Below are 27,759 nucleotides of genomic sequence, written 5' to 3'. Positions count from 1 at the left end.
ACTGAAGTAGATTATATTACAATGTGGACTCAAGGTAATCCAGTTCAAAGCAGATAATATAAGATCATAAATGGGTAATATAGCTGTGTGGAAGGACCTTGAGTCTACACTGCCATATTATCCAGTTCAAATCAGATAATCTGTATTTTATAGGCAGTGTGGATCAGGCCTAAGTGCACTCTGCCTGTGCCCTGGGCACCATTTTGGCTGAGGGAGTTGCTAGGATACGAAGGGGGCGGGTCCTAAAGGCAGCAGAGACTACCTTTCTAACTGGCAGGTAGGGGGAGAAAGGCTCTTCCTCATCCTCTGTAATTTGGACTATTTTTCTAGGTTTTTTATTGAAAGACAGATTTTGGATGACTATGTGTTTTGTGGCCAAATTTGGTGTGATTTGGTTCAGTGATTTTGTTGTTTACTCCATAGTAAAATGAACATTACATTTTTATATATATAGATTAGTTTGGGTCCCTGGCATTGCCTGGGTTATTTGAAAAAGTCAGTTTTTAATTGTACTGAATGCATATTGTTGCGGGAGAACTACAATTCACATCATACCAGATTAGACCTGAAAAATTCCATCAGTACTTAAAGTTTGCCATGCTGGGCAAGTTTGCTTTAGATTCATTATTAGTCTCCATGGGGAGATAGGGCAGGGTACAAATGAAGTTGTTGTTGTTGTTGTTATAATTATTAAGTTATTGTCAATACCATACTGTTTTTTGACCCTATTTTTCCACTTACAGAGCTAGTTTAGTGTTTTTCTTTGAAATACTGTGAATATTCAAAAACCTTTAACCTACTGGTGCCTCAATATAATTTCATTGGGATCTATATTCATTTTGAAATTTACTACTAGCTGCTGCATTTCCCACCCTCGGCTTATATTCGAGTCAATAAGTTTCCCCAGTTTTTTGTGGTAAAATTAGGTGCCTTGGCTTATATTTGGGTTGGCTTATACTCGAGTATATACGGTAGTTGGACCTATTGATGAGCTCTCATGCTTTTCTTCTCCCTCGCCCTCCTTATCCTGTTGTTTTCTCTTCTTGGTGTTTCGCTGAAACCGAATAAAGCAGATGCACAGGTCAAAGCTATTTTTAGGTGCCTTCTAATCGTTTTCACTTTGACTGTGTCATCTGCCCAGCTCAGTAGTGAAATCCTTGCAGCAGGGCTGTAAACAATGCCTGCTGCCCTTAGATGTTGACTTTTCTGTAGCCTTGCATAGAAATGAAAAATACTTGGTGCCAGAATTAAGTAAAAGGTTGTTGTGTTAACAGCAAAACATCTAGAGATGGAAGAGGATGAAGTGGTCAACCAGGTCCTTGATCTTCATAATATCTCCAGCAGGCTTGTTAATGTCATCCACAATGCTATCGTAGTCGCACAGCGTATGTGGACCCATGGAATCACTTTCCTACCAAGACCACACTCCCCTCCTTTTATTGTCTGCTCTCTTGGCTTCCTCAAGAGTGACTTTGGTAGGTCAAGGATCAGTCTTCTCAAGAGTGACTTTGGAACAAGGAGGAATGGCTAAATAAAGTTATGGAGGTGATGAATATGGATAAACTCACTTATTGGTTATCTTCAAGTCAAGGTTTACCAAAGAAAGAGACTAATTGGAACCTGGTAAAGGATGATCTAAAACAAATGAAATTGGACCCTATCTGCTGAATTAGATACAATCTTTGAGACTATTGAGGACGAAGGGGATGTGTTGATTTACTAATTTTTTATGATATATATATGTATTAATACAGATTTACACATATATATACAGATATACAGTAGAGTCTCACTTATTCAAGCCTCGCTTATCCAAGCTTCTGGATTATCCAAGCCATTTTTGTAGTCAATGTTTTCAACATATCATATTTTGGTGCTAAATTCGTAAATACAGTAATTACAACATAACATTACTGCCTATTGAACTACTTTTTCTGTCAAATTTGTTGTATAACATGATGTTTTGGTGCTTAATTTGTAAAATTATAACCTAATTTGGTGTTTAATAGGCTTTTCCTTAATCCTTCCTTATTATACAACATATTCGCTTATCCAAGCTTCTGCCGGCTTGTTTAGCTTGGATAAGTGAGACTCTACTGTAGTTTCCTTTTTTGACGATGAACCAGTTAAAGTTGGATGGAAGTCAACAAACTTTTTTTTCCCTTTTCTTCTCTTCTCTCCTTTTTATCTTACTTATCTCCTACTTTACTATAAACAAGTAATGTTCTCCCACTTTTGATGTGCAAACTTTATTTTATTTTTCCATATTCTTAAATACAAAACTTTCAATAAAAATATTTGACAAAAAAAAGAGTGACTTTGGTAGGTCAAGGATCAGTCTTCTGGCCTGTGGGGTGTTGGCTGAACTGGCAAAAATGGCTCCCAAAAGTCAACGGGGCATGCATAGAAGTCCACTTTTCCTTTAAGAAGTCAGATTTTGGAAAGGTTTGAAGCAAGACGGGCAGATGGACACAGAAACGGGGCCATAGGAATGGAACAAACCGAAATGGTTAGCGATTTTGTACAAATGCACAAGACTACTGAACAGGGCAGGAACATTTTGAGGGCCAGAACCTTAAGAAGCAGAATGTTTAAAAATACAACAAAGCAACTGTTTGCGGAAGGGCCGTGGTAGCAGGGGCCTCTCAGGGAAGACCGGCCATTGCTAGGAATGTTTTTCCCCAAATGGGTTATAGGCTGTTTATTGACTGCGTGGGTCATTGGTGAAAGGCCAACAACTCTGCAGTGTCGGCAGATAAAGACGGAGGGAAGCATGTTGGGGTCACATTGCGGAGGAATTCAGCCAGACCCAAAGATGCACCTTTCTGTGTCTTTCTTTCCTCGACAAAGGAGGGGCAAGGAGCCTGCACATTTATCGCCCTCGACTATATGAGATCTTTAAAGTCGCTTTTTGCTAGTATTGACAGTGATTCTCTCCAATTTGTTTTCCCCCTTGCTTTAATAAGCCCCCATTAGTGCAATTTAAGTAGTGAGTAGCCTACAGCTGTAATTTTTGTATACCTTTTTTGTCTACCTTTAAGCATAGACAGATAGGACAATTTATTATGAACTATTCTTATTACCGTATATATTTGAGTATGAGCTGACCCGAATATAAGCCGGGGCACCTAATTTTACCACAAAAAAAACTGGGAAAACATTGACTCCAGTATAAGCCAAGGGTGGGAAATGCAGCATTAATTGAGGCCTCATTAGTTTGAATGTTTTTATTTATTTATTTATTTATTTATTTATTTATTTACAGCATTTATATTCCGCCCTTCTTTCTCACCCCGAAGGGGACTCAGGGCGGATCACATTACACATATAGGCAAACATTCAATGCCTTTTAACATAGAACAAAGATAAGACAAACATGAATCTTTACATCAAACTGTAATTTAAGATATGACTGTTCAACTCTGATTAAATCATTATTCTCATCTTCTTCAATGAAAATGTGCTTATGTATTCTTTTAATAATAATAAATAATAAATGTAATAATAATAATAATTATAATTATAGCCTCGGGCCTGCAGCCGAGTGCCAAGTAAGGAGTGGTTCATACTCAGCAATCAGTTGTGGCCCAACCAATTGCTGAGTATGAACCGCTCCTTACTCGGCAGTCGGCTGTAGGCCCTGTGAGGCCCGGGAGCTTTAGCCCAATGGGTGCAGTCCTTGGGCTGTACATAGCCATAGCCTTGGGGTCTGCAGCCGATTGCTGAGTAAGAAGCAGTCTTTACTCAGCAATCGGCTGTGGCCCAGCCAATTGCCGAGTATGAACTGCTTCTTACTCGGCAGTCGGCTGTAGGTCCTGTGAGGCCCAGGAGCTTTGGGCCAACGAGTGCAAGCTTACGAGTGCTGGGCCTACGCACCCAGACCTCACAGGACCTTCAGCCAATCGATCCGAAAGACAGGCTTCGGGCTGTGCCTAGCCGTAGCCTCACAGGGCCTGCAGCCGATTGCAAAATAAGTAGCGCTCCTTACTCAGCGTTCAGCTGCAGGCCCTGCCTGCCTTTTGTTTTGAGTTAGTTTTTGTTTCATTGGAGGTCTTTCCTTTTCGTGCCATCTGAATGGATGGTACGAAATGGAAACACAAATGAAACAAATGGGCCAAATACCTCGCACATCTCTAACCGGGATGCAGGCTAGGCCAAGAGATCCATACCTTCTGCTTCAAATGCAGGATTTTCAAACAGGAATGTCATGATGTGACCCCAACTTGGAGTGTAATAGAGGTCTACAACGAACCTCTTTCCAGTGTCATCCTTGAACAGCCTTGGTGATGCAAAGAGGACATCTTTAAACGTATGCAGAGCGCCTTTTGCAGAGCAGCTCGAAATGCCAACGCAGCTGGAGACGGGGGAGGCAATTTCAGTGCTGGATTTCCCAGCAAATAATTTTGCTTGTTACTTGAGGAATTAAGCTGCATCTTTTCCAAGGAAGAGAGAGAGAGAGAGAGGTTCCTGTAAGAGCTCTAAATAAAGAATGAGGAATGGAAGCGGCAGGGTTTTCTGAGAAGAGGGTCCTGCCGCCCACCCGGTCCACCCCACATGGATGGAGACGGAGCCATTGTATTGGCAGCAGCTCCTCTCTGTCTCTCTTTCTCCGTCTTCCACAAAGGAGCGGCTCGCTCGGCTCCAGAATTAATAGAGCAGAGAGGAAGCGGCTCTCCGAGAGATGTGTGCCGGTTTCCTTCCTGTTCGGAGAATTGGAAAGCCTAAGGCAGTGAGGTAATGTCATTTCACATCACTTAGAGGGCTCTTCTTATAAAGGACACTTGCAGTAAATGAAGTGAGCCTGGATTTTTTCCCCTTCTTCTTCTTCTGAAGGCGTTTTCTGACAATTCTGTTCGCGTTGGGAGCGTAAATGGAGAGCGGAGACCGATCTGTAAATGAATCTTCCATTCAGCAAAAATTTAGCAAAGATGGGGTGTATAGAATCATAGAATCATAGAGTTGGAAGAGACCTGGTGGGCCCCCCAGTCCAACCCCAAAGACCCCAAAGAAGGAGCCTCCACCACACTCACCAGCAGAGAGTTCCACTGCTGAACAGCCCTCAAAGTGAGGAAGTTCTTCCTAATGAACTGAGCCAGGATGAAGAAGGGGGCAGGAAGGCGTCATTCCACCATGTTTCCTGTGTCCATATAACAATAATAGTATATAATAATCATATTATACTATAGCATATTATACTATAATCTTGTGAATATATTGCACAAGATTTCCCTAGCCTAAAATGATACATTTTAATATATTGGTTTTATGGTTCCCGTTCCCTTGATCTGGTCATGTAAGTGTGATTTATTGTTATAATTGTATTATTTTACTTTGTATTATGTTGTTATGTAATGTTTGTGTTTGCTTTTATGACTGTAAACCGCCCTGAGTCCCATCCGGGAGATAGGGCGGTATATAAATAAAGTTTTATTATTATTATTATTATTATTATTATTATTATTATTATTATTATACCAATACAGTAGAGTCTCACTTAACTTGGCACACAGAACTCCCAAGACCAACAGAAAACACTGGAAGGGTTTGGTGGGCATTGACCTTGAGTTTGGGAGTTGTAGTTCACCTACATCCAGAGAGCACTGTGGACTCAAACAATGATGGATCTGGACCAAGCCTGGCATGAATACTCAATATGCCCAAACGTGAACACTGGTGGATTTGGGGGGGAGGGGGGAGACTGGGACTTATAGTTCACCTACAATCAAAGGGCCCCTTGAACCCCACCAATGATAGGATTGGGCCAAACAGGTGGATAGATCTTCAGCCTTATCTGTCAAAGGGGTTCCTAAGACCATCAGAAATATGAGTTTTTTCTGGTGGTCTTTGGCACCCCTCTGACACCCCCTCACTAGCGGCTGAGGAGGAAAAGAAAGGGGCCTGAGGCTGTTAGGAATGGTGGGAGTTGAAGTCCAAAACACCTGGAGGGAGGGCCGAAGTTGGCCCATGCCTGGTATAGACAAACAGTGTTCCAGGCTTTTGAGCAAGTTAATCCATATCCATGTAATGTTTTGCGGATGTTTGTTTTCGGAGTCCCTCGCCAGTGCTTCTCTATCAGCCAAAGGCAGGAGCAATTTTCCCTGAACATCAGCGCAATGGTGTACTTTACTTAGTGAACAATAACACAAGGATTTGCATAAAATGGGTCCTTGATCTCAAGATTGTACCACCAAAATCTCTTTTCCTGCCCTCGCTCAACCCGCTTGATTTGCAACGAGGGCTGTTAACCCAACGAAAAGGAGAAGTGTACAGTTTGAGCCGTTGTGCTTCTCGCCGTGGTTAACAAGGCATCCAATTTCGGGGCTATTTCCATCCAGGCTTCCCTGCGTTCGGGATTGCAGATGTTCCATCTGGCAGTTTTGTTTGCATTATCTCTTGCGTCCGATTCCTGTTTAAAATCAGTCTATTTTGGAATTGCTGAAAGGGTTTGTTTTGTTTTTTTTGCAAAAGAGGGTAATTTCCCCATTTTTACCCTTGGACTGAACAGCGATGATTGGGAAAGGACGCGTTTCTTAATTCTAAAATTGGTGCAGGGTGTGTTCAGTGCGATAACTGGTGGGAAATGTGTCTCGGTTGGATGTCCTAATTTAAATACTATGTATCCTTCAACGACATCCAGACACTGAGAAGAAAAAGAGCCTTCCTTCCGCCTTTGCAAGGGTTTGGGATTTGGGGATTGGGATAACCCAGTTTTTCAGCTACTATGAAGACAGTTTATAAAGATTCGATAAGGACGGTACACGAAAGCTGTCGAGGTTTACTCAGTGTTGGATTATGACCGAGAGATTAGAGTTCACACTCCTCCTTGGCCATAGAAATCTACTAGGTTACCTTGGGCAAGTCATGTTTTCTCAGCCTCCGAGGAAAGCAAAGGAGCAAATCTTGCCAAAAAAACCCTTGCCATAGTGTTGTTATAAGTTCAGATTTGTTCAAAGGCACACAACAATAAAAACAACAACAAATGTGGCCGTTTGCAAAACTATACAGTATGCTGGGCAGAATAGTGAATTTGGCTGTGGATTTCAGATTTATTGTGAACCTGATGTGTGCTGGCACGAGGCGTTTATTCATTCTGTGCTATTTTCTCCTGCAAACACAGGTAGTAGTAGTAGTAGTAGTAGTAGTAATAATAATAATAATATGGAAACAATGGACATTGACGAAATCACGATCTGCCAACTGCAAAAGGCCACCCTACTAGGATCTGCACGCATCATCCGAAAATACATCACACAGTCCTAGACACTTGGAAAGTGTTCGACTTGTGATTCTATGATATGAAATCCAGCATGTCTATCTTGTTTGCTGTGTCATACAATAAAATAATAATAATAATAATAATAATAATAATAATAATAATAATAATAATAATGGGAAAATCTCAGCCGTTATCAGGACCTCAAGATTGAACTTCAAAGACGCTGGCAGAAACCAGTACAGGTGGTCCCAGTGGTGATCGGCACATTGGGTGCCATGCCAAAAGATCTCAGCCGGCATTTGGAAACAACAGACATTGACAAAATCACGATCTGCCAACTGCAAAAGGCCACCCTACTGGGATCTGCGCGCATCATCCGAAAATACATCACACAGTCCTAGACACTTGGGAAGTGTTCGACTTGTGATTTTGTGATACGAAATCCAGCATATTTATCTTGTTTGCTGTGTCATAATAAAATAATAATAATGATAATAATAATAATAAATGTCCGACATGTGATCCAATACAACAGCCAGCAGAGTGTCTGCTGTGGACTCATCTTGTTGTGTTTCAAATAATAATAATAATAATAATAATAATAATAATAATAATAATAATAATAATAATAATAATAAATTTCTTATATGCCGCCTCCATTTCCCTAAGGGGACTCGGGGCGACTCACATGGGGACAAAGCCCTAAAAACAACAGTTAACATATACATAAAATAGTACAAGTTACAACATTAAAATACTCTAGAGGAGTCTCCTCTAGAGAAAGAAATTCTTACTCTAGAGGAGGCGCTCGGCTGCAGGCACTGGCAGGTGTCTCTAGAGTAAAAAAATTCTTATTCTAGAGGAGTTGCTCGGCTGCAGGTGCTGGCAGGCACCTCCTCTAGAGTAAGAAATTCTTACTCTAGAGGAGGCGCTCAGCTGCAGGCACTGGCAGGCATCTTCTCTAGAGTAAAAATAATTATAGAAGGTGCTCAGCTGCAGGCATGCATAGGGATAGAGAAAGGAATCCCTCATTCGAATCCTGTCTAGCTACTCATTGGGGACTCATTAGTCTAGCTACTCATTGGGGACTGGAGACTTGTGGAGTCCAGGATGACACCCAACACTATGAGATTGCGAAGGTATGACAGTGTGAACTTGCGTCATCTTGACTTCCATGATGACTCAGGGCTTGATTTGCTCAAGGGTCCCCGGATTGGTCTTTTGAGCCGCCTGTGTTGTCTCTCGAGTTCTTCTCCAGCAGAGTCTTTCGGATGAGTTGCCAGTGCGGGAGATTCACGAAAGTCAGTTGGATTCCGACCTTGTGCTTTTGCTTCATGATACTTTAGTATTTATTTCTATTGACAGCCACGATCTTAAAGGAATGGCCTGGAGTGCAATGAATTTTGCACCGCCAACAACTGCAAATGCATCTTAGCCAATTTTCTCTTCCACCCTTTGTTCGCATATCATGATCCAGCCCTAGATACATTTTATCATAGGAAGCCTGGGAGGAAGTGGTTTGACACTCTTGCATTGAGCCTCCTTCTCACTGCACAATGGCTTTGCTGAGGTAAGGAAATGCCTTCCCCAAGGGTCCCTTCCTTGAGTGATGTCCCGGCCATTCAGCCCCCCTCCTGCCCCCCCATCATCCTGGTCTCCAACTCACGGCCCAAATCTTTCACAGAAAATGAAACCAAGCAGCTCTTCTTAGCGCTTCTAGATAATGTGTAGTAAGTGGCAACCATTTGAACCTGCACATTAAATGGGAAAATGCAGGTTCAGTTATAGAATCATTGAGTTTGAAGAGACCACATGGACCATCTAGTCCAGGGGTCCCCAAACTAAGGCCCGGGAGCCGGATGCGGCCCTCCAAGGTAATTTACCTGGCCCCCACCCTCATTTATAATATAATATTTTTATATCAGTTTTAATAATATAATATATTGTGTATACATATAATATTGATAAGAATATTATCATTTTATACAATATAATGCTAACAATAATACCATATAATAATATTAATTATATGTTATATATTACACTAGCTGTGCCCGGCCACGCATTGCTGTGGCAAAGTGGTGGTGGTATTGGTTAAAAATTGTTGTGTAATTTTTATTTGACTTTATTTGCATTTTTTATTAATTTTATTGTAAGTTATATTTTTATTTATTATATTTTATTATTTTATTGTATTATTTTTAGTTATTTTCTGTTATTATAGTATTTTATTATATTAATTTTTTAGTGTTTTTTTTTTAATTGGGTTGCTAGGAGACCAAGTTGGAGGAGCTTAGCCTTCTAACTGACAGCAATTGGATAAAAGCAATTATTCCTCTCTCTCTAATTAGGACTTTATTTTTCTTTTCTTTTTGTTGTATCAACCTAGAGGTGTGGATGATGGGTTGTGTTGTCAAATTTCGAGGTTGGGGGGCCTGTAGTTTTGTTGTTTTGTGGGTCGCCATGATGCCATCACTCTTTTATATATATAGATATAATATTACAGTATAATGGTACAGTTCAATATAGTATAATGCTAATATTGTGCTATGCTAATAATATAATATATTGTATGTACATACAGCTGCTCTGAGTTCCCTTCGGGGTGAGAAGGGTGGGATATAAATGTAGTAAATAAATGTAGTAAATGAATAAATAAATAATTTTGGACTTAGGCTCGCCCAAAGTCTGAAATGACTTGAAGACACACAACAACAACAACAACAACCCTAATTAACCTGACTATCTCATTGGCCAGAAGCAGGCCCACACTTCCTATTGAAATCCTGATAGGTTTATGTTGGTTAAAATTATTTTCATTTTTAAATATTGTATTGTTCTTTCATTGTTATTGTTGTTTTGCACTACAAATAAGATATGTGCAGTGTGCATAGGAATTTGTTCGTTTTTTCCCCCCAAATGATAATTTGGCCCCTCAACAGTCTGAAGGATTGTGGACCGGCCCTCGGCTTAAAAAGTTTGAGGACCCCTGATCTAGTCCAACCCCCAGCCATGCAGGAAAAGCACAATCAAAGCACCTCTGACAGATGGCCACCCTGCCTCTGTTTCCAAGCTTCCAAGGAAGGAGCTTCCACTGGACTCTATAGCAGAGAGTTCCACTGCTGAACAGCTCTTCTTATGGCCGGGAAGTTCTTCCTCGTGTTCAGGTGGAATCTCCTTTTCTGGGATTGGAACCTATGTCTTCATTGAGTCCTAGATTCCAGGGCAGAGAAAACAAGCCTGCTCCCTCTTTCTTATCACCTCCTTTCACATATTTATAAGTGGCTCCTCTCATGTCTCATCTTGACCTTCTCTTCTGATGCTAAACGTGCCCAGTTCTTTAAGACGCTCCTCAGACGGATTCGTGGTCTCCAGACCTTTGATCCTTTGAGTCTCCTTCATCCTCTGGACTCCTTCCAGCTTAGAGTCAATCTCTCTTTTGAACTGTGGGGCTCAGAACGAGACACAGTCTGATTCCAGGTGAAGAGGTCTGACCAAAGCAGAAGACAGAGGCACCAGGACTACTTCCCTTGATCTGGACACTAGGCTCCTTTGGATTCCACCTGAACATGAGGAAGATCTTCCTGACTGTGAGAGCTGTTTGGCAGTGGAACTCTCTGCTGCGGAATGTGGTGGAGGCTCCTTCTTTGGAGGCTTGGAAGCAGAGGCTGGATGGCCATGAGGTCTCATCGCACTGTATGATTCTATGATGCATCCAAAGTCCCATTGGCTTTTTGAGCTGCTGCATCACACATGTTCAGTTTGTTCCCCACCAAGACTCCAAGATCTTTCCCACATGGACTGTTGTGGAGCCAGGTGTCTCCCGTTCTGTATCTTTGCATTACAATTTTTCTCCCTGAGCGTAGTATCTTACATTTGTCCTTGTTGACATTCATTTTGCTAGTTTTGGCCATTCAGCTCTCTAATCTGTGAAGGTCCTTTTGAATTCTGATCCTGTGCTCGGGAGTAGTTGCTCTCCCTCCCAATTTGGTCCATGTGCAAATGTGATCAGCATTCCCTCTAAATCTTCATCCAAGTCATTAATAAAGACGTTGTACAGAACTGGGCCCAGGAGTGAACCCTGCGGCCAGGGGCGGCTCAAGCGGTAAGCGAACTACGCATTTGCGGAAGGCGCCATCCTCTAATGGCCCAGTTGAGGTGCATTCAGGCGCCCAGACTCTTCTGCAAAAAGAGGGAGGGAAACGCCGCTTCTCTCCTCCCCAAAGCGCCAGCCCACTTCCTTCTTGCAAGGAAGGAGCCCAGCGCTTTGGGGACGAGAGAAACGGCGAGTGGTTGGTTTGGGAGGGGAGCACCAAAATACTGCTTCCTTACACTTGAAAATTACCTAGGGCTGGCTCTGTCTGCGGCACTCTGCTAGTCCGGATCATAGGAAACTGTCTTCTGACTAAATGGTCCACCTCACTCAGCATGGTCAGCTTCTCTTGCTGTGCAGAGTTTGGTGCAGGAATCCTTCCTGGCAGGAGGCCCTGCTATTCCCTTGTGCTTTCCCATACACATTCTGACCAGGCCTGTCTCTGCTTAGCTTCCAAAACCAGATAAGACTGCAAGTGTCCAGAATAGAAAGGTGAAATGGAGTTGTGAATTGGACTGAGCTTGGTGAGCTTCCATGAAAGGAGTGTAGAAGGTCCTTGATGCCGTCGTCTTTAGAAAGAAATGGGGACACTGTCCATGGGAGAAACTTCCCAGTCAATAATAGACCAGCACACCCTCTCTGTCCAGGCTTTATTTACTAGTCTTGCGGGACAGACCACTTGCATCTGGATATTGAGAACTTCCAGAAGTGTCCTCACTCACGCGCCCGTCACTGCTTGTCGGATACACAGCTCCTCTCCCGAGAAGATGAGGACAGAGAGACTCTTATACCTGAAGTCCCACCTGTCCTGGTGTGACATAAGCAAAACAAGCAGACGGGCACGTGAATGAGGCAAGCATTTCATCACCACAAAGTTTCTCATCCTGCTGGGAAGGGGCCTCTGTCAAAATGCAGGCGGACTTCCCTTTGGGGCTGTTGTCTCTTCTTCAGCCCAACCTCTGCAGCCCAAGCTGTTCAGCAGTGGAACTCTCTGCCACGGAGTGTGGTGGAGGCTCCTTCTTTGGAGCCTTTTACGCAGAGGCTGGATGACCATCTGTCGGGGGTGCTTTGAATGTGATTTTCCTGCTTCTTGGCAGAATGGGGTTGGACTGGATGGCCCACGAGGTCTCTTCCAACTATGGATGTTGGGGAGAGCCTGGGCCTCTGTGAAGGCTGTGGCCGCTCAACGTGGTGCTCAAGGTTTGCTTTTGGATTTCCTCCCCAAATATTTTGGAGTCTTGGATTGGCGGAATCGGTGGCTGCAGAACCTGTGGATGCAGAGGGATGACAAAACCAGTGGTTGCCGTTCAGTTTGCATCTTCTCTTTTGTGCCGTTTTGTTTTTTTCTTCATGTGGTTTGGTGCAGACGTAACCAGTCTTGGGGCAAATTGTGTTTCCTGCTATTGGTTTTGATTCCTTCCCCGAAAGAGAGGGAAAGATCTAAGGCATCTCCCCGTGCGCTTCCTCTGATGGAGGGCCGAGCCCTTTGTGAGCCGAACCCCGCAAAGCCCTGGGCGAATCCACGCAGCCCCCGACAGCTGCGGTGCGTCTGTGTGCGCAAATTGCATGAAAGAGTGTCACTTTCATTGTCTTGTGTCATCTTGAGCAGGCGGTGGCAATGGGCCTCCCAAGCGTCCGAGGGACACAAAGGGATTCCTGGGAGGGAAGAGATGAAATGTCATAACTAAGACAACAGCAGCCCTTTCATCCTAAACTAAGTATGTGGAGCTTAAATGGTCTGACCTTTCCGCCGTCTGTTTGCTCAGCTCTGGGTGTGATCTCTGTATTAGAAATGCAAGGCTGGAGTCCTCGTTGTGCTGAAAAGAAATGCAAAATGCGTGGCTGACGTTCTCATTTGGCAACATCCAGAGGGAGGCGGCTTTGCTTTCGGACTTGGTCAACCAAACATATCGTTAGGTACGTATGCAGTAGAGTCTTGGTTATCCGACTTAAACGGGCCGGCAGAATGTTGGATAAGTGAAAATGTTGGATAATAGGGAGGGTGCAAATGTGATCCCCTTTCTGCCTCCTCCAGGCCCTGATTCCCTACCCTGATCATCCCAGTGGTTCTGCTGTCGCTGCCTTTGCCACTAAGACCCGGACCCAGTGAGTGAGTGAGCGATCGAGGGAGGGAGGGCGGCAAAGGCAGCAGCAGAAGCAGGAGCCTGGCTGCCTCTTCCAGGCTCCTGCTTCTGCCCTCCCTCTCTCACTCACTCATCTGCCTTCCCTCGCCCTCTCACTCACTCACCAGGTTGGGTCCCAGCAGCAGTGGCAGAACCAGGACTCAGCCCAATGAGTGAGTGAGTGAGAGAGAGAGAGAGAGAGAGAGTGAGTGACAAAGGTGCAACAGCGGCAGTAGCAGGAGCCTGGCCGCCTCTTCCAGGCTCCTGTTTCTACTGCTGTTGCACCTTTGTCACTCACCCTCCCTCTCATTCACTCATCTGCCTTCCCTTGCTCTATAACTCACTCAACAGGCCGGATAACCAGGACTCTACTGTATTTTGATTTGTTCTTGGGCATCTTCACAAGTTCTCCATTCTGTTCTTTTGGCCTTTCATGTGCGGCTGCCCTGCTATGGATCTGGACTCCAGGCATGGATACTCTCTTCAGATGCATTCGGGCAACTCTTGGGCTATTTTTAGCGCACTCCGAATTGAGATGTGCTGAAGCAGCTGTGCTATTTATGCAGAAATGGCAGATACAGCACCTGAAAAACATCATTGTTGCATTGTTAGCAAAATAAACCAAACTGTGTACACAACAGACCCTTGAAGAGAGCCTCGCGCTCCATCCTCCTTCCGCCTCCTCCGCTGGTTAAACGGAGCCAAGGAAGCTCACATCCAGTGTTTATGCGCCCGAGTCAGTTTGGTGTCTCTACAAGAGCCCTTGAAAAGTCTTCCTGCTCGTAATGACTTGAGAGACGCCACGTGACCACGGAGCAATGTTACATTGGCAAGCCTTGCAAAAACAAAGCTCTGCTTTGAGAGAGAGAGAGAGAGAGAGAGAGAGAGCCCTTGTGAGCAGCCCTTTGGGAAGGGTCCCCGTTCATTGCCTGGTGATGTGCCTTTGCTCAATGCACCTACTTCCGCGTGTGCAAACGTCTCACATAGACATCCACCTGCCATTAACCCAGCTTATTCTACCTTTGGCACTTAGAAAATGTACCTTTTTGGTGATCTGCTGCATCAAGCTACACTTCACAGCTCACTTTCCCTTAAGTGGCTCTTTTAAAGTTCATAACAGAAGCTTTGCAAGTCCAAGACGAAGAGTCTCGCGGGGCTATTGCATTTATTTATTTTCTTCGAGAGAGAGCGAGCGAGAGAGAGAGCGGCGTTTCCTCTTTGTGTTTTGCGCGAGTCAGCATTTATGCCGTCAATTTCTAGTGACAAATGTGTCATTCACATTGGGTTTATAGGGCGGGAGAAAATGTCTCTCTTTTTCCCATTTAAACATTGAGAGAAATAGGACGGTTGGAGCATCATTGCTAATTGCTGTGAGTTGACTTTAATTCGGGGCTTGAAGGGCTAAACCCTTGTGCCAGCTGGACTGCTGACCTGAAGGTTGGGTTGCTCACCTGAATGTTGTCGGTTCAAATCTGCAAGATGGGGGCGAGCTCCCGTCTGTTAGCTCTAGCTTGCAGGGACATTAGAGAGACCCTCCCAGATAACACATCCGGGTGTCCCCTGGGCAACATCTCTGTAGACAACCAATTCTCTCACACCAGAAGTGACTTGCATTGTGTTCTTAAGCCACTTCTGACACATTTTCTTTAACCATTGTACGTATTAGACAGAGATTTTTCTATCCGTGGGCATCCTGAACCCAAAGCCAGCCGGATGCAAAAAGCCTACTGTATGGATTCGTGAAGAAAGGTCTTCATCCTAGATTTGAAATTAGAGGCATGGAAAAGTCAAGTGGAGTTTTTGTTGTTGGTGGTAGTAGTAGTAGTAGTAGTCGTAGTAGTAGTAGTGTGGGGGAAAATGGAGCTCTGGAATTGCAGTAAATCACTCTATAGATTACTGTTCCTCTGTAGATTATTGTTCCAACACTTATTTCACTCCATATGGAATATTTTTCAGATACAAAATATGAGTTTCCCCTAAACCAATGTTTCTCAACCCAAACCCAAATTCAAAATGTCAAGGTCTATTTTCCCCTAACTCCACCAGTGTTCACATGCCGGGGACCCAAGATAGTGAATAATAATAATAATAATAATAATAATAATAATAATAATAATAATAATAATAATAATCTGCCAACTGCAAAAGGCCACCCTACTGGGATCTGCACACATCATCAGAAAATATATCACACAGTCCTAGACACTTGGGAAGTGTTCGACTTGTGGTTTTGCGAAACGAAATCCAGCATATCTATCTTGTTTGCTGTGCCATACAACGTCGTTGTGTTGATAATAATAATAATAAGTAATAATAATTATTATTACTTGTGATTTTGTGATACGAAATCCAGCATATCTATCTTGTTTGCTGTGTCATACTGTGACATTATGTCAATAATAATAATAATGTCAAGTTGTGTGTTTCCAGGCTGAAGCTTCATCTGTTCTGAGAAGTTAAGACATCTAAAGCCCACATTTCGTACATTGAAGTCATACATTTGGAATTAGGTGGAAACACATTAACTGTGAATGAATTTTCACTTATCAGTGATGGAACAGAAGTGGAAACACTGTTTGATTTAAAAAAACAACCTTCAAATCTTGTAGAGAGCTGAAAAAATGTCTCCTTTCTCAATGAGAAAAAAGACTGGATTCACTCAACCAGCCTTAGGAACAGTTAGGGATTGTGGGAGTTGAAGTCCAAAACACCTGGGGGGAGGGCCGAAGTTTGCCCATGCCTGCCTTAGTGCGTCGTTATGATCAACGAGTTAACAAAGATAACTCGCAAGGAGAAAATTAGATGGTGCAAATCCCATTCAATGTTGTGTAATATCGCAAGCCACCCCGCTGTATTTCTCAGTGGAGAATATCCACTATTCGCCATCTTTGTGCCATCACGAGAAATTAATGTAGTCTAGGAAATTACTGTAAAGGGTGCCAGAGGACTTTGGAATTAATGGACTATAAAGGAAAGTGACATAAAATGATACTGCGAGCATTAGAGAAGAGGGGAAAGCGAGGCAGCCGTGATGGAAAAGCATCGGGTTGGAGATTGATCTTGATTTATAGCCAGAAAGGAAAGGATGGGGCTTTGCAGCTCGAGGAAGCAAGCGGGAGCGGAGAGGGACGGGGAGCACGCCTCCTTTCTTCAGCTGTCAGGCTAATAACACTTGTCAGTAAATGAAATGTGAAAGTTACAACTAAACAATATGCCCAGCGTGGCTGCTGTGAAGTCATTGGATGACTAATTAAGAGCCTGTCTTGCTGCAAGAACGGCACACGAAGGAACCGGGATTGTCTGGTCCTTTCCAAACTTTATTTTCCAGAGGTAGAATTCGCTGCTCACCAAACAAGATTCTGTTTAGTGACCAAAGTGTCACTGATGTCTCGGGCTGGGAAGTGACAGAAGATAGAAGAACATCACTAGAGATGTGCGGGATACATGTTTCTGTCCTTTGATTCGTGCATTCATTTCGTGTCGACCATTCGTCGACATGAAACAAATGACATTATTGTAGGAAACGAGAGGCATTCGTTTTTATTTGTTTCTGCCCTTTTTCAGTTTTTCAGCCCTTTTTTAGGACTAAAAAAAACCTCCACATCTTATACTCAGGTGAGGGTCCTGGTGGGCTTATATTCAGGTCGGCTTATACTCAAGTATATATGGTATATTTATTATTTTTCTCTATTATTATTGGTATTGTTACATTTATTATTTTACTCTATTAATTATTATTATTACATATATTATTGTTACTTTTACATTTATTTTGCTCTATTTTTATTATTATTAATACATTTATTATTTTACTCTATTATTACATTTATTATTTTACTGTATTATTATTACAGTATTACATTTATTATTTCACTCTATTATTATTAAAAGGATACATAAGCACATTTACATTGAAGAAGATGAAAATAATGATTTAATCAGAGTTGAACAGTCATATCTTAAATTACAGTTTGATGTAAAGATTCAAAAACATGTAAACTACTGAGGCCTCAATTAATGTAATTTTATTGGTATCTCGGCTTATACTGGAGTCAATGTTCTCCCAGTTTTTTGTGGTAAAATTAGGTGCCTCGGCTTATATTTGGGTTGGCTTATACTCGAGTATATATGGTAATTTTATTGGTATTTCGGATTATACTGGAGTCAATGTTTTCGCAGTTTTTTGTGGTAAAATTAGGTATCTCTGCTCATATTTGGTTTGGCTTATTCTCGAGTATATATGGTAATGTAATTTTATTGGTATTTCGGCTTATACTGGAGTCAATGTTTTCCCAGTTTTTTGTGGTAAAATTAGGTGCCTCGGCTTATATTTGGGTTGGCTTATACTTGAGTATATAAGGTAATTTTATTGGTATCTCGGCTTATACTGGAGTCAATGTTTTCCCAGTTTTTTGTGGTAAAATTAGGTGCCTCGGCTTATATTCAGGTTGGCTTATACTTGAGTAGATACGGTAATTTTATTGGTATCTTGGCTTATACTGGAGTCAATGTTTTCCCAGGTTTTTTTGTGGTAAAATTAGGTGCCTCGGCTTATATTCGGGCTGGCTTATACGGAGTATATACGGTAGTTTGAAGATGGACACAATTGGATTCCTGGTCCCGCTTCTATAAGTAGCCTGTAACGGGAAATCAGTAAAAATATGTCGCTCTCTTTCCTGGCTCTTGCATTTCTTTCAAGTGCACAGACAGGCGGAATACATTAGTGTCTGTCAGAATGTTTGCAAGGCGTACCGAGGGAGGGAATCCGCTCTCACTCCGAGACACGAGACACCCCAAACAGGAGGAAACATGTTTGGAGCCTTTCTGGTGCGCTGCTATATTCTGCAACCACTTGCTTCTTTCCTGCTGCTGTGTGTGTCATGGAGCCGGGAGGCTTTTCCATCCGGGCTCTCATGCCGAGGCCGGCCGCGGAGGTTGCGCAAGGCAGGATGTGAGCGAGACTGGAGGAAGTGACACGGCCTACGGTCATAATTTAAGAAGGCATCCGTCATTAACCGTTTTGAACGAGGCACTCTTGTGCATACCCTGTTTCCCCAAAAATAAGACATCCCCAGAAAATAAGACCTAGTAGAGGTTTTGCTGAATTGCTAAATATAAGGCCTCCCCCGAAAGTAAGACCTAGCAAAGTTTTTGTTTAGAAGCATGACCGCCAAACAGAACACCAGAGCATGCAGGATTGGTAAATGTATGTACCATAGATAGTTGTACATGGAAATACAGTAGAGTCTCACTTATCCAACATTCACTTATCCAACGTTCTGGATTATCCAACGCACTTTTGTAGTCATTGGTTTCAATATATCGTGATTTTTTGGTGCTAAATTCATAAATACAGTAATTACTACGTAGCATTACTGCGTATTGAACTGCTTTTTCTGTCAAATTTGTTGTATAACATGATGTTTTGGTGCTTAATTCGTAAAATCATAACCTAATTTGATGTTTAATAGGCTTTTCCTTAATTCCTCCTTATTATCCAACATATTCGCTTATCCAACGTTCTGCCGGCCCGTTTACATTGGATAAGTGAGACTCTACTGTACATATAATGTTAATAGTATTATAATATAATACAATATAATAATACACTATTATAATTATTTATACTACATGTAATATTAATAATAATATTGCAATATAGTCGTATAGTACAATTTAATAATATATAATGCTTATATAGTGCTTATATTGTGCTATACTAATAGGCTTCTCCTTAATCTCTTATTATTATCCAACATATTCGCTTATCCAGCGTTCTGCTGGCCCGTTTATGTTGGATAAGTGAGACTCTACTGTAATGTTAGTAACAAGAAATTCTTGATAGGACTCACAGTTTGTCTGGTTATGTTGGTTTGTGATGACAACTACTGTACAGTATATGATAAATTTTCATTTTTTATTCAACAATAAATGTGAATTCTTCTTCATGGAAAAATAAGACATCCCTGAAAATAAGACCTAGTGCATCTTTGGGAGCAAAAATTAATATAAGACACTGTCTTATTTTGGGGAAAACAGGGTAGTAGTGCAGGAGAGAGGGCGGTGGTGCTTATCCTGCCGGAGACCGCGTTGGGCTTTCCAAAGGCAGTCCTCGTCCTGCCGATGGGTCTGCCGAGTCGAAGCCACGCTGACGGCCAGGCTGTGGTCCTGAAAGGCCGCTCTGAGGTCAGAGAGGGGAAGAAGACCCCCTGAGCCCCTCTTTGGGGTCAACCCAGTGCAAACACACCAAGCAACACAAATGTCCACCGCACAACAGACGGGGGCTGATAAGGTTTGGGAAACAGGATATGGTTGGATTTCCAAACACAGTTGCCGTGTTTTCTGCCTTGATAAAAAGTTGGGCAAAGCTGAGACACACACGAACGTGGGGACAAGAGTAAGGCAAGGAACCCCCAGCCCAACTCCCCACCTTTTTCTCCTCTTTTGCAAAATGCAAAGTTATGCATTGACCTCAGTGCCCTTGTAGTACTGCTTCCAAAGGACACATTTGAAAATTCTCTGCCTTATCTTAAACCGCTGAGCTGCAGAACTTGCTGATCGAAAGGTCAGCACTTTGAATCCGTGGGGCGAGGTGAGCTCCCGCTGTTAGCCACAGCTTCTGCCAACCTAGCAGTTCGAAAACATGCAAACGTGAGTAGATCAATAGGTACCGCTCTTATTGGTGGGAAGGTTCCAGCACTCCATGCAGTCATGCCAGTGGCCACATGGCCTTGGAGGTGTCTATGGGCAATCCCCAGAGTCGGTCACGACTGGACTTGACGTCAGGGAAAACCTTTACTTTTACCTGCAACCCTGGAAAAAGAACAACAGGCTGAGTGGCGTGGATTACGAAGGCAAATTGAGTTTTTAGCTGTTGTATGGACAGCCTGAAACGTCTGCGGTTAGGTAGCTTGAAAGATTATCGTCTGTTTAGAGAGCCGAAAGTATTTTGTTTTGCTTGGTTTCGAAAGTATGCAGATTATTTCAAATGTTCAGGAATGTAAAAGGCTTGTGCTGCCTCGGTGTGAACTCAGTCCCCTTTGTTGGCTACGCTCTGTGAGCCTGAGTCCGTGAATCCATTCAGACCTTCTATTGTTTGGAGGGAAAACGAATGTCTATAGAAGAGATCGTGGCTTGTTCACTGGGCGCAGAGAGCAGAGCGTGAGGCCATAATCGAGGCAGTGCCAAGCTCTGAACTCTTCTGCTCATTCTTGCAAATATCAGAGAGTTAGATGTGCCGAGCTGAACGCCATAAACAGCAAAGAGAAGCCCCCGAGTCAAGCAGCTCACAGGCTCTGATCATTTGATAGCCAAGGGATTTGGGGTGGCTTTTAATGTTTTGATGCTTTAGCAGGCATAAAATACAGGGGAGCAAAGGCAGTTCGTTGTGCATCCTTGGTCTTCTTCCTCGCTGCAAATGGTGTAGCCCAGGATGGTGTAGGAGGTAGTAACGTTTCACCCACATCTATGGCAGGCATCCTCAGAGGTTGTGAGGTCTCTTGGAAACTAGGCCAGTGGGGTTTATATAGGTGAAGGTTTTCCCCCAACATGAAGTCCAGTCGTGTCTGACTCTGGGGGTTGGGGCTCATCTGCATTTCTAAGCCGAAGAGCCGGTGTTGTCCATAGACACCTCCAAGGTCATGTAGCCATGGGCATGACTGCATGGAGCGCCGTTGAGCGGTACCTATTGATCTACTCACATTTGCCAGTCCGTAGACACCTCCAAAGTCATGTGGCCAGCATGATTGCATAGAGTGCCGTTACCTTCCTGCTGGAGCCGTACCTATTGATCTACTTACATTTGCATGTTTTTGAACTGCTAGGTTGTCGGAAGCTGGAGCTGACAGTGGAAGCTCAACTTTTTGGTCAGCAAGTTCAGCAGCTTAGCGGTTTAACCTACTGCGCCACCTGGATTTTATATACCTGTAGAATGATATCTAAGGTGGGAGAAAGAACTCTTGTCTGTTTGAGGCAAGTGTGAATGTTGCAATTAATCACCTTGATTAGCATTGAAAAGCCTTGCAGCATCACATAACAACAACAACAACAACAAAAACTTTATTTTTGTACCCCGCCTCTTCCTCCCCGAAGGAACTCGGGGCGGCTAACATGAGGCCAAGCCCAGGCAATTACAATAAAACAAAATAAAATACATACATGGCACGCGTCATCAACAAGTAAAAATGCAACAAAGTAAAAACACAATATACACAGTAACATGGCAAAACAGTAAAATAGTACCAATAACAAAATAAAACATATTATAAAAAACAGTACAGGAATGAAACGAAGGCGAACTGGTCCAAACAATCAGGGCCAACTAACACCTTCCAAACAAAGGATTCCACTAAGCAGGAAGCAGCCTAGATTTGAAGCTGCAAGGCTTTTCAGTGCTAATCAAAGTGGCCAGTTGCAACATTCACACCTTCTCCCACCCTGGACATTATTCCACAGGTATATAAACCTCCTTGCCTAGTTTCCAACAGACCTCACAACCTCTGGTAGATGTGGGTGAAATGTCAGGAGAGGATGCTTCTGGCACATTGCCATGCAGCTAGCAAAACTCATAGCAACACAGTGATTCTGGCCATGAAAACCATCGACAACACAGAAAATGTGGAGGTTTATTTGTAGACCGACATAAGTCTGGTGCTGCTGAAATTTTTTGGACTGTAGGTCCTATGGTTTTCCTGCTAACTGGGAGAATTTCCTGAACTCCAGTCCAAAAATTATATTATAGTTTGGGTTAAATCTGAATCTCTGCCTCCAATTTGTGCTTACAAAATGCCCTACTGGGTTGCTGTGAGTTTTCCAGACTGTATGGCTATGTTCCAGAAGCATTTTCTCCTGACATTTCACCCACATCTATAGCAGGCATCCTGAGAGGTTGTGAGGTCTGTTGGAAACTAAGCAAGGGAGGTTTTTATATCTGTAGAGGGTCCAGGGTGGGAGAAAGAAAGGACTCTTGTCCATTGGAGGCAGGTGTGGATGTTGTAATCAATCACCTTGATTAGCATTAATGGCCTTGCAAGCTTCATTCCTGCCTGGGGGAATCCTTTTATTCAGGACTCCTCCCTACCTAATGTGACCTTAAATGATTCTATTGCACTTTATTATTATTATTATTATTATTATTATTATTATTATTATTATTATTTGTTGGGAGGTGTTAGCTGGCCCTGATGGTTTCATGTCTGGAATTCCTACGTTTTCAGGGTGTTGTTCTTTATTTATTGTGCCGACTATAGAGTTTTTAAAAAAATATTGGTAGTGTATTAAAATGCCCTACGTTTGTGTTGTCGAAGGCTTTCATGGCCGGGATCACAGGGGTGTTGTATGTTTTCCGGGCTGTATGACCATGTTCTTGAAGCATTCTCTCCTGACGTTTCACCCACATCTGTGGCAGGCATCCTCAGAGGTTGTGAGGTATATTGGAGAAACTCAGCAAGGAAGGTTTATATCTATCTGTGGAAAGTCCAGTGTGCGAGAAGAACTCTTTGTCAGTTGGAGGCCAGTGTGAATGTTTTAGTTAATCGCCTTAATTAGCATTGAATAGCTTCCTCTACTGGCTTCTTCCTGCCTGGGGGCATCCTTTGTTAGCTGCCCCTAACAAATACTTGTAGAACGTGGCCAAACATGCAACAACCCTGCCCTACGTTTGTTCTGCCTCCTTTGTGACCGTCTTTTTCTTGCCGTCACAGGGGTCCATTAAGCGGAAGCTGGACGATGAGAGCTGCCTGGCCTCGGGCGCCATGCACGACGCCATCTTCCCGAGCGACCACAAGAGACTCTGCCTGGAGGACGTCACTCTTTCGTGCGCGGACATGCAGCACTCTCCCTTCTCCGCCAACCACGGCGTGGCGGGGCACGGGATGCTCCTGGAGAACAACCACATGAACGGCAGCGGCCTGGGGTCTCCGTTTTCCGTCCCGCCCAACAGCGACGTGGCGCAGAAGGGACCCATCAGTGGCCATTACGACGAGAAGGGCAGCGGCCTCCATTCGGTGGACCAGGAGCTGCAGGACCTGTTGGAAGAGCTGACCAAGATGCCCGACCCGTCGCCCAACGACTTGGACCTCGAGAAGATCTTGGGAAGCAAATCCGAGGAACCTCTGGGCGGCCTGGGCCACCCGCCGCCGGCCATCAACACCGCGCCCAAGCCCTCTCCGCAGGCCCCGCACGGGGACACCCACATGCCCAGCAAAGACTTCTCTCCCGGGTGCAATCCGACCGGTGGTGGGTCGCCCCAGATGAGGCCTTCTTCAGCCGGAGCCAGCTATCCTGTCAAAACGGCCGCTTCGCCCATTTCTTCAAGCGCCCCAAACAAGAGCCAGGCTCAGCCGATGCTCCCAGTGCCCTTGTCCAACATGACGGGTCCGAACTGGCACGCGCAGCAACTGAAGCACTTGGCGGCCAGCAAGCAGGTCCCCACCACCAAGCACCAAGGCCCCGGCTGGCCCCCCATCTCCTCGCAAGGCCTCTCCCCTCCGTACCGGCAAGGGTCGTCCCCGCACCACCCGCCCTTCAGCCCTCAGAACGTCATGGTGTCCGGGATGAGCGGCAGCAGCAGCAGCATCCAAAGCCCCCAGAACTCCTTGCTCTCCAGCATCACGTCCAGCAGCAATCCGTCCAGCGGCCCGTCCCCTCCCTTTGGGCCCGAGAAGCTCTCCAGCCCGGCCCTGAACCAGCAGCCCTTCAGCCCCCCCAACCCCATCCTGCCCAACATCTCGGCCTCCAGCATCCCCAACAAAAGCCCCCAGAGCAGCGGGCCTTCCCCGCCCTACCGCCCGGAGAAGCTCTCCAGCCCCGCTCTGCACCAGCCGCCCTTCAGCCCCCAAAGCGCCCTCATGCCCACCAGCAACCCCCCCAGCCTGCCCAGCTCCCTCTTCAAGGCCCAGTCCAAGGGCATGGGCATGATCCTGCAGCCGTCCCCCAACGGCATGCAGCCCGGGCTGGGGGGCGAGGGGCCCGTCGCGCAGGACCAGTTCTCCTTCAACAACACCAAGCCCCTCTCCCACTTCAGTTCGGACCCCGCAGCGCCCCAGAAGATGTCCCCCATGGCCGCAAACTCCGGGCAGCAGTCGCTCATTCACTATCTCCAGCAGCAGCAGCAGCAGCAGCAGCAAGCGGCCACTTCGCAGCAAGCCCAGCAGGTTAACAACAGCCAGTTCATTCAGCAGCAGTTGCGGCAACTCATGCAGCCCTCTCGCATGCAGCGGCAAGGGCAGCCGGCCCCGTTGCCGTCGCCCACCCGGCAGGTAGGTGCACGTTTATTCATTTATTCACTTTATATGCAGTATTTATAAACTGTGATTGGAGCAGATCACAATGTACATATACATGGCAAACATTCAATGCCATTAGACATACGACATGCAGACAGAGACACAAGCAATTTAACATTTTCCAGCTTCTGGCTTCCTGAGGGTATGCTCGATTCTGGCCACAAGGGGAGCTGTTGCTTCACCATCCACTTGTGACACCGAGTCTATGGTGGAGTGTTTCCTCATTCTTCCGCACACTGCTGGACATTTTTATGGTGACGTAAATTAGTTAAATTAGCCTCCCCGCATAAAGCGGTACCTCCAGTGGCTCAGTGTGTTAAAGCGCTGAGCTGCTGAACTTGCAGACCGAAAGGTCCCAGGTTCAAACCCGGGAAGCGGAGTGAGCGCCCACTGTTAGCTCCAGCTTCTGACAACCTAGCAGTTTGAAAACATGCCAATGTGAGTAGATCAATAGGTACCGCTCCAGCGGGAAGGTAACGGCATTCCATGCAGTCATGCTGGTCACATGACCTTGGAGGTGTCTACGGACAACGCCGGCTCTTCGACTTAGAAATGGGGATGAGCACCAACCCCCAGAGTCGGTCACGACTGGGCTTAACGTCAGGGGAAACATTTACCTTTACCTTTTAAATTTCCTACTCGAAAGATGCAACTGTCTTTTGAGTTGCTTAGGTCAACAACCAGCTAGGCTATTAAATGGTCAGGCACTGAATCCGACCCGGGCTGGCTTGGTTGCCATTGCCTTCATTCCAAGGCAGAGACGTGCTAGGACTTGCCCAGGGTCACTCAGGGGGTTTCTGTGGCCGAGTGAAGAATCAAACGCTGGTCCCTCGGAGTCTGAATCCAGCTCTCCGGCCACTCCACCCGGCCAAGCTTTTCCCAGGACTGCTGGGAAACCGGGAGGAACCCTGAATTCCTGTCCTTGGATCCTTGGAGGAAGGATGTGAAATGAATGCAAAACATTCATCACATGCCAAGAAGTCATGGGATAGCGACACAATATTAAGTTGCCTTTTGGAAGACGGAAAAGAATGTAGGAGAGACCATGATGGCATCTTTGGAATATCTGTTTCGCTTACAAGGACACAAGCAGAACGCTCCAGAGAGCCAACCAGCACATTGTGATTCTCACAGCTCTCGTCTGCTCCAAAATTATATTTGTTCCAAAAGTGTTTCCTTCACTTCCCATGAACTGCAGGCCTTCCGATGTCTCTCGACAGGCTACAAGCCATGACAGTCATCATCCCAACAAATGAAGGAGTGCTGATGGCTTCAGTCATGCTTCTCATTTCAGTCATGTTCCTGATAGGCCCACTGGCAGGAATCACGATGGCCACATTTGTAAAGCTATTTGCACAATCTCACACTTAATGACTCATTGGTTCAGAACGTAAACAGTCCTGTGGCTCTCTTCTGAATGCCATGAATGCAGAGGACAAAACACCGGGATCACGCTCTCTGTCTCCCCAAATGACACACAGACCCTATAGTTATCGATCACACAGAACTCCCACGACCAACAGAAAACACCAGAAGGACATTGACTATGAGTTTGGGAGTGTACTGTGGACTCATAGATCTGGACCAGACTTGGCACGAATACTCAATGTGCCCAAATGTGAACACTGGTGGAGTTTGGGGAAAAATAGACCTTGACATTTGGGAGTTGTAGTTGCTGGGATTTATAGTTCACTTACAATCGAAGAGCATTCTGAACACCACCAACGATGGAATTGAGCCAAACTTGGCTCAAAGAACTCTCACGATCAACAGGAAATACTGGAAGGGTTTGGTGGACATTGACCATGAGTTTGGGAGTTGTAGTTCACCTACATCCAGAGTGTACTGTGGACTCAAATAATGATGGATCTGGGCCAGACTTGGCATGAATACTCAATATGCCCAAATATGAACACTGGTGGAGTTTGGGAAAAATAGACCTTAATATTTGGGAGTTGTAGTTGCTGGGATTTATAGTTCACTTACAATCAAAGACCATTCTGAACACCATCAACGATGGAATTGAGCCAAACACAGAACTCCCATGACCATCAGGAAATACAGTAGAGTCTCACTTATCCAACATTCACTTATCCAACATCCTGGATTATCCAACGCAGTTTGCCTTTTAGTAGTCAATGTTTTTGTAGTCAATCTTTTCAATACATTGTGATGTTTTGGGGCTAAATTTGCAAATACAGTAATTACTACATAGCATTGCTGTGTATTGAACTGCTTTTTCTGTCAAATTTGTTGTAAAACATGATGTTTTGGTGCATAATTTGTAAAATTATAACGTAATTTGATGTTTAATAGGCTTTTCCTTAATCCCTCCTTATTATCCAACATATTCACTTATCCAACGTTCTGTGTTGGATAAGTGAGACTCTACTGTACTGGAAGAGTTTGGTGGACATTAGCCTTGAGTTTTGGAGTTGTAGTTCATCTACAAATTCGAGAGATCACTGTGGACTCAAATAATGATGGATCTGGACCAGACTTGGCACGAATACTCAATAGGCCCAGATGTAAACATTGATGGAGTTTGGGGAAAACAGACCTTGACATTTGGGAGTTGTAGTTGCTGGGATTTATAGTTCACCTACAAACAAGGAAAACTCTGAACTCCACCAACGATAGATTGGGCCAAACTTCCCACAAGGACCAACAGAGAAAACTGGGGGGATTTGGGTTCCTAAGACCACCAGAAATATGTGTTTTCTGATGGTCTGAAACCTCCCTCGTGCCCCCCCACCAGGGGTCCCGACCCCCAGGTTGAGAAACACTGTTTTGTAGCTTCTTTTTTAGGGAGCAGAACACAAGACACTTTGCCCGGAATACAGCTTCACTAAAGGACATCATTTTAAAAACCCTCATGAAAAAACCCAGAGCAGCTTATGATTAATTAGTTGATTATTCCACGCCGTTAATCAATGGACGCTCCAATCTTTCACTCACGAGGAAGAAAACGACCACCATTGGAAAGAAAACCCGATGAGCAACGCGAGAATGGTGATAATCCATTTATGTCTCGACGGGTTG

At 44.4% G+C, this 27,759-nt stretch overlaps 1 protein-coding gene across 1 annotated transcript in view; it reads left to right on the top strand.

Moving 5' to 3' along the window:
* mamld1 (mastermind like domain containing 1) overlaps nt 1-27,759 on the top strand; it is a 102,513-nt gene that overhangs the window by 39,451 nt on the left and 35,303 nt on the right. Inside the window, exon 2 of the mRNA XM_008117942.3 lies at nt 23,134-24,690. Coding sequence (XP_008116149.2) covers nt 23,134-24,690 — 1,557 coding nt within the window. The remainder of the gene's footprint in view (nt 1-23,133; nt 24,691-27,759) is intronic.

The sequence above is a fragment of the Anolis carolinensis genome, unplaced genomic scaffold (genome assembly GCF_035594765.1).
Source record: "Anolis carolinensis isolate JA03-04 unplaced genomic scaffold, rAnoCar3.1.pri scaffold_12, whole genome shotgun sequence".
NCBI lineage: Eukaryota > Metazoa > Chordata > Lepidosauria > Squamata > Dactyloidae > Anolis > Anolis carolinensis.
This window is presented reverse-complemented; position numbering and strand designations above follow the sequence as displayed.